The sequence below is a fragment of the Poromitra crassiceps genome (assembly GCF_964638095.1).
Source record: "Poromitra crassiceps genome assembly, chromosome: 4".
NCBI classification, from domain to species: Eukaryota; Metazoa; Chordata; class Actinopteri; order Beryciformes; family Melamphaidae; genus Poromitra; species Poromitra crassiceps.
Window position 1 is genome coordinate 2,326,742 of NC_139626.1, and position 12,373 is coordinate 2,339,114.

Below are 12,373 nucleotides of genomic sequence, written 5' to 3' on the forward strand. Positions count from 1 at the left end.
AATCAGCTCTTTAGTTGTTTATTTCTCATATTGGTTGCACATTGAAAGCCATACTGTCGTTACAACCAAAGTCCATAAAGAAAACAAGGTCACCTATGTGAATGTGTTGATAAAGATAAAGGGCCTCCTTTTCCTTTCTTATGTTTATTTATAGCAGCTAATGTGGGGGGGGGGGAGCGTGACGACTGAGACTTTCAGCAGGGAGTGCTGTTTTGCCTGGGCCTGAGCTGGCGTTTCCCCCCCTCCTTTTGCACACGTAGGGTTTCCTCCACTAGAATTGAAGGATGTGCGCGTGTTCTGTAGGTGACAGAGGCTGAAAAACAGGAACTGTGCAGCTCGCTGGAGGGGAGTGACCAGAGGTCGCGTCTGGGTCAACCCCTTGCACCCTTTAGGAAGTTCAGGACGCATGCTGCTGAGTACAGTGTTTATTGAAGCTGCACACCGGAGCCTATAGGTCCACTCCACACCGGAGCCTATAGGTCCACTCCACACCGGAGCCTATAGGTCCACTCCACACCGGAGCCTATAGGTCCACTCCACACCGGAGCCTATAGGTCCACTCCACACCGGAGCCTATAGGTCCACTCCACACCGGAGCCTATAGGTCCACTCCACACCGGAGCCTATAGGTCCACTCCACACCGGAGCCTATAGGTCCACTCCACACCGGAGCCTATAGGTCCACTCCACACCGGAGCCTATAGGTCCACTCCACACCGGAGCCTATAGGTCCACTCCACACCGGAGCCTATAGGTCCACTCCACACCGGAGCCTATAGGTCCACTCGGGCCCCTTATTGAAGAACACAGGGGGAATTGCACCGTTTCTGTTTGGCAGAATTGCCATCAGAGTTTCCGAAGTACTTTGTGAGTGACATTCATACATTTGGAGGCGATCCAAAGTCCAGCAGCTCTGTGTAGCGGCAGTGATTAATGAAGGAACCCCCCCGGGAGGAGGGAACCCTATACCGAGAGGAGGGAACCCTATACCGAGAGGGAGACTGTTTGATGAAGGAACCCCCCTGGGAGGAGGGAACCCTATACCGAGAGGGAGACTGTCAGTGAGAAGCCACTTTCACACATGAACTCCGGAGATACTCAGAGGAACACCAAATGACCGCGTCCAAATAATCCAATCACTTTCCAATCAGACTCCAGAGTCTCCAGAGGTCACCTTCATCAGCATAACCTCGAGAAGATTTATCTGATCAACAAATACAGTTATAACAATGGAAAACGTTAAGCTCAAATATTGTTTAACTTGAGTACCGTCTTCATTTATATTAATCATTAGGTTGACTAGGTTATGTCAACATAAAGTTTTAGTGCTTTAATTTATGTTCGTTAGAAACATGGGCACCCTACATAGAAAGAGGAAACCCAAAGGGCTTTTGTGTGTATGGGCGTGCTCCTATATATGTGTGTATGTGCATGTATGTGTATGTGTATGTGCATGTATGTGTATGTGTATGTGCGTGCACAGACAGTCATTTTAATTTCATGCTTTGCTGCTCTATGTGGCTTTTTGACCTTATACCTTATACCCCCCTTCCCCTTATACCCCCCCTCTCCTCCCCCAACTCCTCATTTCCTTCCTAGTGGAACCGGAGTTCAAGTACGTGGGCAACATGCATGGCAACGAAGTGCTGGGCCGTGAGCTGCTCATTAAGTTGGGCCAGTTCCTGTGCGAAGAGTACCGTGCCGGAAACCAGCGGATCATGAGACTGATCCATGACACACGCATCCACATCCTGCCCTCCATGAACCCCGACGGCTACGAGGTGGCTGCCAGACAGGTAACAAAACACACACAGTCACAGGCTAAGAGGTGGCTGCCAGACAGGTAACAAAACATACAGTCACAGGCTAAGAGGTGGCTGCCAGACAGGTAACAAACACACACAGTTACAGGCTACGAGGTGGCTGCCAGACAGGTAACAAAAACACACAGTCGCAGGCTACGAGGTGGCTGCCAGACAGGTAACAAAACACACACAGTCGCAGGCTACGAGGTGGCTGCCAGACAGGTAACAAAAACACACAGTCGCAGGCTACGAGGTGGCTGCCAGACAGGTAACAAAACACACACAGTCGCAGGCTACGAGGTGGCAGCCAGACAGGTAACAAAACATACAGTCACAGGCTAAGAGGTGGCTGCCAGACAGGTAACAAAACATACAGTCACAGGCTAAGAGGTGGCAGCCAGACAGGTAACAAAACATACAGTCACAGGCTACGAGGTGGCTGCCAGACAGGTAACAAAACATACAGTCACAGGCTACGAGGTGGCTGCCAGACAGGTAACAAAACATACAGTCACAGGCTACGAGGTGGCAGCCAGACAGGTAACAAAACATACAGTCACAGGCTAAGAGGTGGCAGCCAGACAGGTAACAAAACACACACAGTCGCAGGCTACGAGGTGGCTGCCAGACAGGTAACAAACACACACAGTCGCAGGCTACGAGGTGGCTGCCAGACAGGTAACAAAACCTACAGTCACAGGCTACAAGGTGGCTGCCAGACAGGTAACAAACACACACAGTCGCAGGCTAAGAGGTGGCTGCCAGACAGGTAACAAACACACACAGTCGCAGGCTACGAGGTGGCTGCCAGACAGGTAACAAAACATACAGTCACAGGCTACAAGGTGGCTGCCAGACAGGTAACAAAACATACAGTCACAGGCTACGAGGTGGCTGCCAGACAGGTAACAAAACATACAGTCACAGGCTACGAGGTGGCTGCCAGACAGGTAACAAAACATACAGTCACAGGCTACGAGGTGGCAGCCAGACAGGTAACAAAACATACAGTCACAGGCTAAGAGGTGGCAGCCAGACAGGTAACAAAACATACAGTCACAGGCTACGAGGTGGCAGCCAGACAGGTAACAAAACATACAGTCACAGGCTAAGAGGTGGCAGCCAGACAGGTAACAAAACATACAGTCACAGGCTACGAGGTGGCTGCCAGACAGGTAACAAAACATACAGTCACAGGCTACGAGGTGGCTGCCAGACAGGTAACAAAACATACAGTCACAGGCTAAGAGGTGGCTGCCAGACAGGTAACACACATTGTCGCAGGCTACACCTGATAAACGGACACCCTGGCATTTTGAATTTCGCAGTTTTTCCACAACAATCGCATTTTGGGGGGAAATGTTTCTACTTTTCACCTTGATTGTTTCAGTTAGCATAGATAATGTATGTGGGGTGCCGCAAGGATCTATTTTGGACCCTCTTTTGTTTCTTATGTACATAAATGATATGCCATCGGGAGGAATAGGGAATTTGAAAAATATTTTGGGGGCATCTTTTGTCTCCACTGTCTAAAAAAATGGGGGCATTTTAAAAAAGTGACACCATTGCTAGCTGAGTAGCTTATCTCCACATAGGTTGCTATACTAAAATAACAGCATTCAGTTATCTGCCTCATCAGTATCTGCTCCACTTGTTTTTTCCCCACATCCTCTTTTTTCTCTTTCGTTTTGACTTCCAGATAAACTCATTTACTTCATTCACTTTAATTTCAAGAGAATACGTGAATCATACAAGTTTGACGGGAATGAGTCACATACTTCTACTACTACTAATTCACGTCATTCAAAATTGTCCAGGCCAGGGGACGACATGGAGCCCCTTTAGGGAGGTTTCAATGCCATTGCAAATTTTCCATTGGTTCTTTAATGGATAGGGGTTTGTGGTCACTGCTGTGGAGTAAAGTTTGTCAGGCCTCAGGGGGCCCTAACGGACTGGGGCATCAAGCAGTTGCCTGCCTTGCCTGTTCACAAGCTGCCCCTCTGGAAAGACGTCAATGGAATAGAGAGCACACTGAGCAATGCATTGGAAAGTGACAGAGAGTGGCTCATAGACAACAAGCTCCAATACATCTGGGTAAAACAGTCAATTATTTTTTAGAACAAAGAGAAAGTTGTCTAAAATAAATAGCCTAATGGAGCTGAAATTGTATCCCAAGGGACAAGTGTCTCATATTTAAGCAATATCACACGAGAGGGAGTGCGGTTGTTGGCTAATATCGGCACTGCTGTGATTCGGTCGTAGGCACGAGGCCACAGGCCGAGTGCCGAAGATAATCACAGCAGTGACGATATTAGACAACAACAGCACGACCTCGAGTGTGATATTGCTTTTGTACAACAGATCTATTAAACAAAGCGGATTAAAAAAATGACAAAAAGCTGAGAAAATATATGATTTCTGTATTTATTCCTCCGCCAACAAAAATAGTCCCCTCAGCTTTCCCTTTGCCGAAAATGTAGCCGAATCAGCCTAATTAACTGCAGGCTGTTTTGTCATACACATTGATTTGCACGTTTCCATTTATTGTACAGCCAGTGAAGAGAACAGAGTCTGGTGACAGCAGCATGGTTGACTGTCGCTTTGCAGGAGGCATGTCGGATACCGAGGATGAGCTTGTTTGATCTGACAGTATGTTGCTCCATCTTTTCCTGCTCTCCGTGGATGATGGTCGCCAATAACTTTTTAACCAGCTTTCAGACCTGCAAGACAAAAAAGTGTGGCGAAGTATCACTAATCACCATCCTCGTTGTCATCCCGTCCCCAAATTTGTATTTAGGCGTTAATCATCTTACCTGTGCCAAGGGAAAAAATCCATCTTTGCACTCTCGGTTACGCTTTGAATGACGTTCAATGTAACGTGGCTGGTGTTTGTTTTGTTGATTACAGCAGCTGTGAAGCGGAGTGATATAGCCTACCCTACACACAGTGAAGCGCCAGTGCATTATCGTGAAATATAGGCACTGGTAGGATCCCTCTTGTCCAATCAAATTGCTCGGCCGGAACTACCTGTTGTACAACCGCACTCCCTCTCGTGTGATATTGCTTAATTTTACAGCACACATCACAGCGCACATACAACAACATAGTATGACATACGACATCCCATCTATACAGACATCTGATTTGACTCAAAGGGAATGTATGTGTGTGTGTGTGTGTGTGTGTGTGTGTGTGTGTGTGTGTGTGTGTGTGTCCATAGAATACAAGACACTCAGAGCAACAGGAACAAGTACTTTTTTTTTCTTTTTTTTTTACTTCCTGTTTGCTAATGTCTGTTATCATCCCATCTATCAGCCTCCTGGGACAACCCCTGCTTTTCTGCCGGGGGTAAATACATGGGCCAAGAAATAACACACACATGCACACAAATACAAATATGTATGGAGGCTTTCACAAATACAAAATGCACATACACACAGACACATGTACACGCAGGCACACACACACAACATCTCTTTGAGACTAATGATATGTCCTGACACGTAAACACGGCCGCCCTCTTTGCCACTCAGATAACAACATGTCTAAATGCCTAGCACACTGTCTGTCATGTGTTGCATCAAAAGATTTTGGGGTATTCTTTCTTTCTTTCTTTCTTTCTTTCTTTCTTTCTTTCTTTGCAGCATCTGGAAAACAAAGGGCAGCCTTCTTTGTTTTTCCAACATGCCAGATGGTACAGTGTTGATTTTGGATCATAATATACTCACTGAGGATAACAACATATCCCATCATGCCCATGAAGTCAGAAATGTAATAGTAACATCTGCGGCAATGCACACTCTGTAGGCTAAATCCTGTGTGAATCTGATGAGAATTTTTCTTTTGGAAATTGGACCCCCTTTTTTTTAAACAGCTATAATGAATATATTAGATTAGAATTAGATTAGATTAGATACATAAAATAACAAATTCGAAACTGTGAAATAAAATTTACAATTCACTATTGTTACCCCAAGGATTGCTTGTGTATTGTGCCTTCTCTAGTGTAGATTTAACACCACGCAATGTATTTTTGGTAACAATTATGAATATGAATATGCCGATTTTTGAAGGGTGCGATCATGTAAAAGGATTTCTTCACAATACAAGTCAAAATACAAATCTATTTTCCTCCAGTGTTTCCAAACAATACAAATACTAACAAACCGCATATACAGTAGCATGAAATTAATAATAATTTGGAAGTGACAACCTCTCATTGAGTCCTAACCCAGTAGTGAGGTGTCTGTGGCCTTCAAAAGCATGACATGTCTCCTGTCTGTGGATCCACAGGGTCCAGAGTTCAACGGCTACCTGGTGGGCCGAGGGAACTCCAGGGAATACGATCTGAACCGCAACTTTCCGGACCTGAACGCGCTCATGTACTACTACGAGAGGAACAGCGGCCGAAACCACCATCTGCCCCTGCCGGACAACTGGGAGCATCAGGTAGCTCAACACGAGCAAGACACATACACAAAAGCCCATTTATCTTCAGATATCTGTTTGATCTCAAAGGAAATGTGTGCATACACTATGGCCCCTATCGTCCCACTGGCCTTAAATTTGCGCTTAGCGCCAGGCGCAGCCTATATTAGTGGGCATGGACCGGCGCAGTGCCTATTCTCGTGTCGGCGCTACACGCGGCCTTAAAGGGGGACTAACCCCCTAGATATGTATTAGAACAGTGATTTGAAAATACCTATGGAAAAAACCAAGAAATGACATATGCTCTTGTCTATACTGGACTCTTTGGCTGTGTTGAAGTCCAGATTTTTTTTCGGAAATCGACGCCATTACAGTTTGCCTATTGCCTCAAAAATAATTTATTTGAGAGGGGCCATATCTGTATAAATATCAACAATTAGCCAACGCTGGTGGCCTGTATGGAAAGAGCTTTGCTCAAAATGGTTGAAAGTTATATCAATTTGGTAATTCAGTGGCGAACTAGAAATTTAATTATTTTTCTGCATGTAACTCTATGGCAGTGTGTTGAACTACGTTACGAGAGCAAAGTGGCATGGGCTCGTTACAGCAGCACACCGCACAATACGACAAACCCCCCGTTCTGGGGTAACACAATGCGAGATTTCTCTACGTCATTCCCTCGTCCAAGTTGCCATATAGTCCCTTTTTCATTTTAGTTTGGGGGCTTTTCGTGATTGTTGTTAAAAGTTGTGCAAAAGTTTTTTCCTCTCAGCGCAGTGCAGGCTGCCTGCGCCTCCTCCCTCCTGCCAGACCCCGGCTGGCGAAACAGCCTGTTGCATGCATGGGGCGCTTGTAACCTCACGGAGCAACAAACAAACAGACAGAAATAGCTGGTGTGCGATTTAGAGAATACAGTCTGAGATTGGGTACAGGATTGAGGGAATCCCGCATCTGTTTGCGAAGGTGCGACTGGACAGGACGCTTTTCACAGACGGGCACAGTAGTCGGAGCGAGGCGAGTGTCTCTCAGGGCAGAGCTGCAGATCTCTCCTTCTCCTCCGCGCATTCAGTCTGTCCAAAATCATTACCGATATAATCTCAGTAGGAGGGATGCAGGGAAATGATAGTAGCCGATGTGTTTAGAGAAGCTTTGTCACGTTGTCACGTCGTAGTATAGCGTTATATTTTACATGTGCGCTAAACTGCGACCATATTTGTTTGCGGAAATATCAGACTGCTCTCTCTACTCGAGCACAGAGAGCTCTGCTCTGCTGCGCGCGCCCGCGGAGCTTGGAGCTAGTGCATGAGGTTTACAGTAGGACTCTCTCCCGCCTGGCTGGGCTGGAGACAGCTGCTTCCAACTCGGACTGATAATATATACATCATCATTCGAGCTTATTCAGGTAAGATATTAATAAAGTAGTGACACATTCAGCGGGAAACTAACTATAATTAAGACATGTGCCAACTTTGACAACGTTTGGTTCAGTATTTTAAGAGCAAACTTCAATAAGAATAGGCTTGGAGTTCTGAGGAGCCGAAAGGGTACAGAGGGGGTAGGGGAGTAATTATCTTGAAATCCCATAGTCTTTGGGGGCACTGTGACGTCAGTGTGCCCCTAATCTCCCATTCATTTGAGAAAAAAAAAAAAAGCAGTCTTTGACCCTAAGAGGGCGCTTATGCCAGGTATGCTGCTGAAAAATGATACAAATGGTAAAATGGCAACAGTTTGGTGTCAAATGTGGAAATTCTGACCAGAATTCTTCACACATCACCCCCAAAGTCATATATATTGGTTAAAAGCTGAAAAAAAGTGTTTTGGAGGTTAGTTCTCCTTTAAGCATTATAACCACGCCTTTTAAGCGTAGAATTATTCACACCGTGCTCATTGGAGAAGTGCAGTAAATGAATCACAATGTCCCTTTCATGTTCCATTCCACGGAGCGATCCAATCCAGTCAGAAAAGCCCAACCAAAGCGCTCTGAGCTCCCCCCCTCCCTCTTTCATCCCCGTCTGTCTCCATATATATTATTCCATATTATTATGCTTCTCAAACCAATCTCACTGCAGTTTAAATACAGCAAGCATGTAAATACGCTACACTATAGCAAGATCAAACTGAAAAGAATGTTCTAAATGCATCGGCTAGAAAAATATAGCCTATCCCTGGATGTCATGATGAGATTAGATTGGTGAAAGTTTGGGCAGAATGATATCGTTTTCTCTCGCTACCTTTTCTTCTCCCCCACTGCACAGGTAGGATGATGCAACAGCCTCTGAATGACAGGGGCTCAAAACTACGGTATAACAACTTTGTTTTCATCGGTCATTGTGCCTGTCTGACGCGCGAGAGAGAGGGAGTGAGAGAGAGAGAGAGTGAGATGGCAAAGGAGAGCTGCACGTAATTACGCACAAATCCCCGGCACACTGAATAAGGGCTGGTTTTGAAAAGCGCTAAATGCTAAATTAACGCCAGGGGGGAAGATAGCGTTAGGCCGGTATTTAAGACCGAAACACCCATTCTGGCCTATTCTGGCACTGCGCCACGCCTCTTTGGCGTAAAGCGCATTTCGGGGCCTAAAAACATGATGCTATCTTCCCGAGGCAGGCGCAAAGCGTGTTTTTTTGCGTTTAACGCCAGTTTAGCGCCTAAGGCCAGTGGGAAGATAGAGCCCTATGTGTGTGTGGCTGTGTGTGTGTGTGTGTGTTTGCATGCGTGTGTGTGTGTGTGTTTGCATGCGTGTGTGTGTGTGTGTGTGTGTGTGTGTGTACTCCTGCGTACGCGCGCGTGTGTCTGTGCATCTGTGGGTGGGTGAGAGACGGAGAGAGAGGGAGAAAGAGCGAATGATTACATTTCTCATGCATGTAATAGTATGTGGTTGTCTCTGTACTACACGTATGCTGGAACATGACTCAATAATAAGTAACTGTAATATTCTTGAGTTAACTTGGCTTGTTGACATACATTCACTCTGAAGGTTTTGATTGCATCAAGTTCCACTGCCAGTGTTTCTGGTGAGCTTTTGACAAATGGAGAAAAAAAAATAATAATATTGTCCATAAATTCAATCAAAACATGGATCCAGTGCATAAAATCTGTATATATATAAATATAATATATATATTTATATCTTTGAGTTTATATGGATAGGATCCTTTAATGCTTACGTCTTGCTGTGTGTGCATGTGCTGTGTGGGGCTATAAGGTGGCAGTGACCATGTGGGTGGGCGTGTTTGCTTGTCTTACTGTAGAACCTAAAGCTTTCCATACCAACTGTGCTTTTCTTTGTCTTACTGTAGAACCTAAAGCTTTCCATACCAACTGTGCTTTTCTTTGTCTGGGTCAAAAAGGGGCCACATACCTGACAATCCCAAACGCACAGGCAAAATGGCAAACTGGAGAAGAGAATAGAATAGATGTAGAATCTAGATCTATACACCTTCTGTATCTACAGTACATTGTAGTTACAGAAGAAATTTACAGCAAATTCGAAAGCTTTTTGTCTTTCCATCACCACCATGACCGTAAGAATCTGAGCATGTAAACCCATCCCCCACGTGACCTGCTCTCAGGCTTACCCTGCTCTCAGTCACTAGGTGACTGAGAGCAGGGTAAACCCATCCCCCACGTGACCTGCTCTCAGGCTTACCCTGCTCTCAGTCACTAGGTGACTGAGAGCAGGGTAAACCCATCCCCCACGTGACCTGCTCTCAGGCTTACCCTGCTCTCAGTCACTAGGTGACTGAGAGCAGGGTAAACCCATCCCCCACGTGACCTGCTCTCAGGCTTACCCTGCTCTCAGTCACTCACTGAGAGCAGGGTAAACCCATCCTCCACGTGACCTGCTCTCAGGCTTACCCTGCTCTCAGTCACTAGGTGACTGAGAGCAGGTCTGAGAGCAGGTCACGTGGAGGATGGGTTTACCCAGGCTAGCCTACTGTGTGGGCTTGTGGGAATCTCATAATGTTAACTGTTAGCCGCAAAGATAACTGAGATAGTGCCTGACCAGATATCATATACGTAAACCTGTGATATCAGAAGGTTTCTTTCAAAATCATTCATTCATTGCCTGGTAATTCAAGGCTCAATCTTTCAAAAGCACACACGATTACTTTCTTTAAATGCTTATTTTAACTAATAATAACTCATAATTGATCTCACTTTTTCCAGTAAAACTGCTGCTTGGGGGAAGCACTGGGTGGGGATTGTTTTGGTGCTATTGAAAACCCACTTTTAAAGCTCACTTTGCTAAGATTTAAAAAAAAGAAATTCTAGTGCTGGGCAAAACCGTACTAAGCTCTCAGCACAGCACAGCCCAGTAGCCTACAAGCAACAGCATGAGTCCTTACCATTGAGACTCATGAGAAATAGAAGTCTGCACTGTGAACAACAGCGGCTACAATCTAACCGCTGCTGTTCAAGGATTAAGTTGATAGCTGCTAGATCAATTGAATCCGTTCATCAGAGTGGATTTCCAGTGGTGCAGAGGTCATTTGGAAGTGAAACTGTTCTTTCTTCACCCAACTCCAATCTTGACTCCTGTGTTCATCTTAGAACAAATACAGCACTGTCTTCCTGCTGATCTGTGGGAGTAATCATACTATATGGAGCTGTGATTTTGGTGAAATATTTCGGTTTCATTGCAGGGTATTTGAGTGCAGAGTGGGTGTGGCAGGCCTCCACTATATTTCATTGACAAATTAATTATTATTTTAGATCGTTAATGTTAAATGAACAGAGAAGAAAGGGAAGGATACGAGCAGACGATTGGCTCTCAGAACAGACTTAAAATGGAACGTCTGAGGGGAAGGTCAGACCCTTGGATCTATCAGTCTCTCTCCGACACAAAGGAATTTTTCATGGCTAAATTCCTTGAAGTTTTCGTGCTTCCTGCTTGCAGCAACTGATCATTGAAAAGTGTTTTTTACAGATTTTCAACCTATTTATACATGGATTTTATTACATTTTTACTACATTACGTTATTATAGCAGCTGCACCACTTCATACAACATCATAACAATAAATTGATTTTGTTCTTAGATATACGTGGCAGCTTAACATGGATTTCCCAATTCCGTTCCCGGTGCAAACGCTTTGAGACAACTAAAACAGTGGCCCTCCCGTCGGCGGGCCGGCTGTCTAGCCAGACGACTGGCCCATGAAAGAGTAACTGTGCCACTGTTACAGATAGCTCATTCATGCTAGTAAGGACTATGCTCCCGCAGGCCAGGTTCCCCTCACTTCTGAACCATGGCCAGCACTTTGCCCTGCTGTTCTCAGAAGCTGTATTTCTGTCATGGCTCATTCCACTCAGGCATCCATCCAGTCTGCCACCCACAGACTGACAGCAGGGGTCCATTCTTAGAAACACCTTCTTTACACAGACCCTGAAACAGAGCATTCCCACGTTGTACCCTGAGTCCAGGCTGCGCTTTTGCAAGAGTATCCGCTGGCAATGGATGGCTCATTCTTTTTGACCAGTAATCATGAATAGGCTTTGATGAAGAGTGAACCAGAATGAGTGTAATTGAGTGTTACATAGGGATTTATTTGTTTTTGAGCTAGCATAGCATTCTCTCTCTCTCTCTCCCCCCTCTCTCCCCCTCTCTCTCTCTCTCTATCTGTCTATCTACTATCAATCCATCTATCTATTTATCCCTCCTCCCTCTTTCTATCTGTCTGTCTCTATATTTGTCTGTCTGTCTGTCCATGTCATGCATATGTCTCTGCTTCAGTATTTGGATTTGCAACACCAAGGTATGAGTATAAGGTAAGAGAGAGAGAGGGGGGGAGAGAGAGAGAGTGTGTGTGTGTGTGTGTGTCTGTAGATGTGTGTGTGTGTGTGTGTGTGTGTGTGTGTGTGTGTGTGTCTGTAGCTGTAGGTGTGTGTGTGTGTGTGTGTGTGTGTGTGTGTGTGTGTGTGTGTGTGTGTGTGTGTGTGTGTGTGTGTGTGCTTGCGTGCGTGCGTGCGTGCGTGCTTCATATGTAACCCTACACCGTGGTGACAGCTCTGGGCTCAAAGGAAGTGTGGGTGTATATAAAGATCCACAGATAATAAATATCAGCCTGTCCCCAAAACAGAATTCCCCCTTCTACAGTAGGTCAACATTACAGCTGCCGCGTCCAAGGGCAAAGGGCT

At 45.5% G+C, this 12,373-nt stretch overlaps 1 protein-coding gene across 1 annotated transcript in view; it reads left to right on the plus strand.

Annotated features, from left to right (window-relative positions):
* The window catches only part of cpn1 (carboxypeptidase N, polypeptide 1), a 28,795-nt gene that overhangs the window by 1,843 nt on the left and 14,579 nt on the right, over nt 1-12,373 (plus strand). The window contains exons 2-3 of the mRNA XM_083635149.1: nt 1,600-1,796; nt 6,099-6,254. Of these exons, the coding sequence (XP_083491275.1) occupies nt 1,600-1,796; nt 6,099-6,254 (353 nt within the window). The remainder of the gene's footprint in view (nt 1-1,599; nt 1,797-6,098; nt 6,255-12,373) is intronic.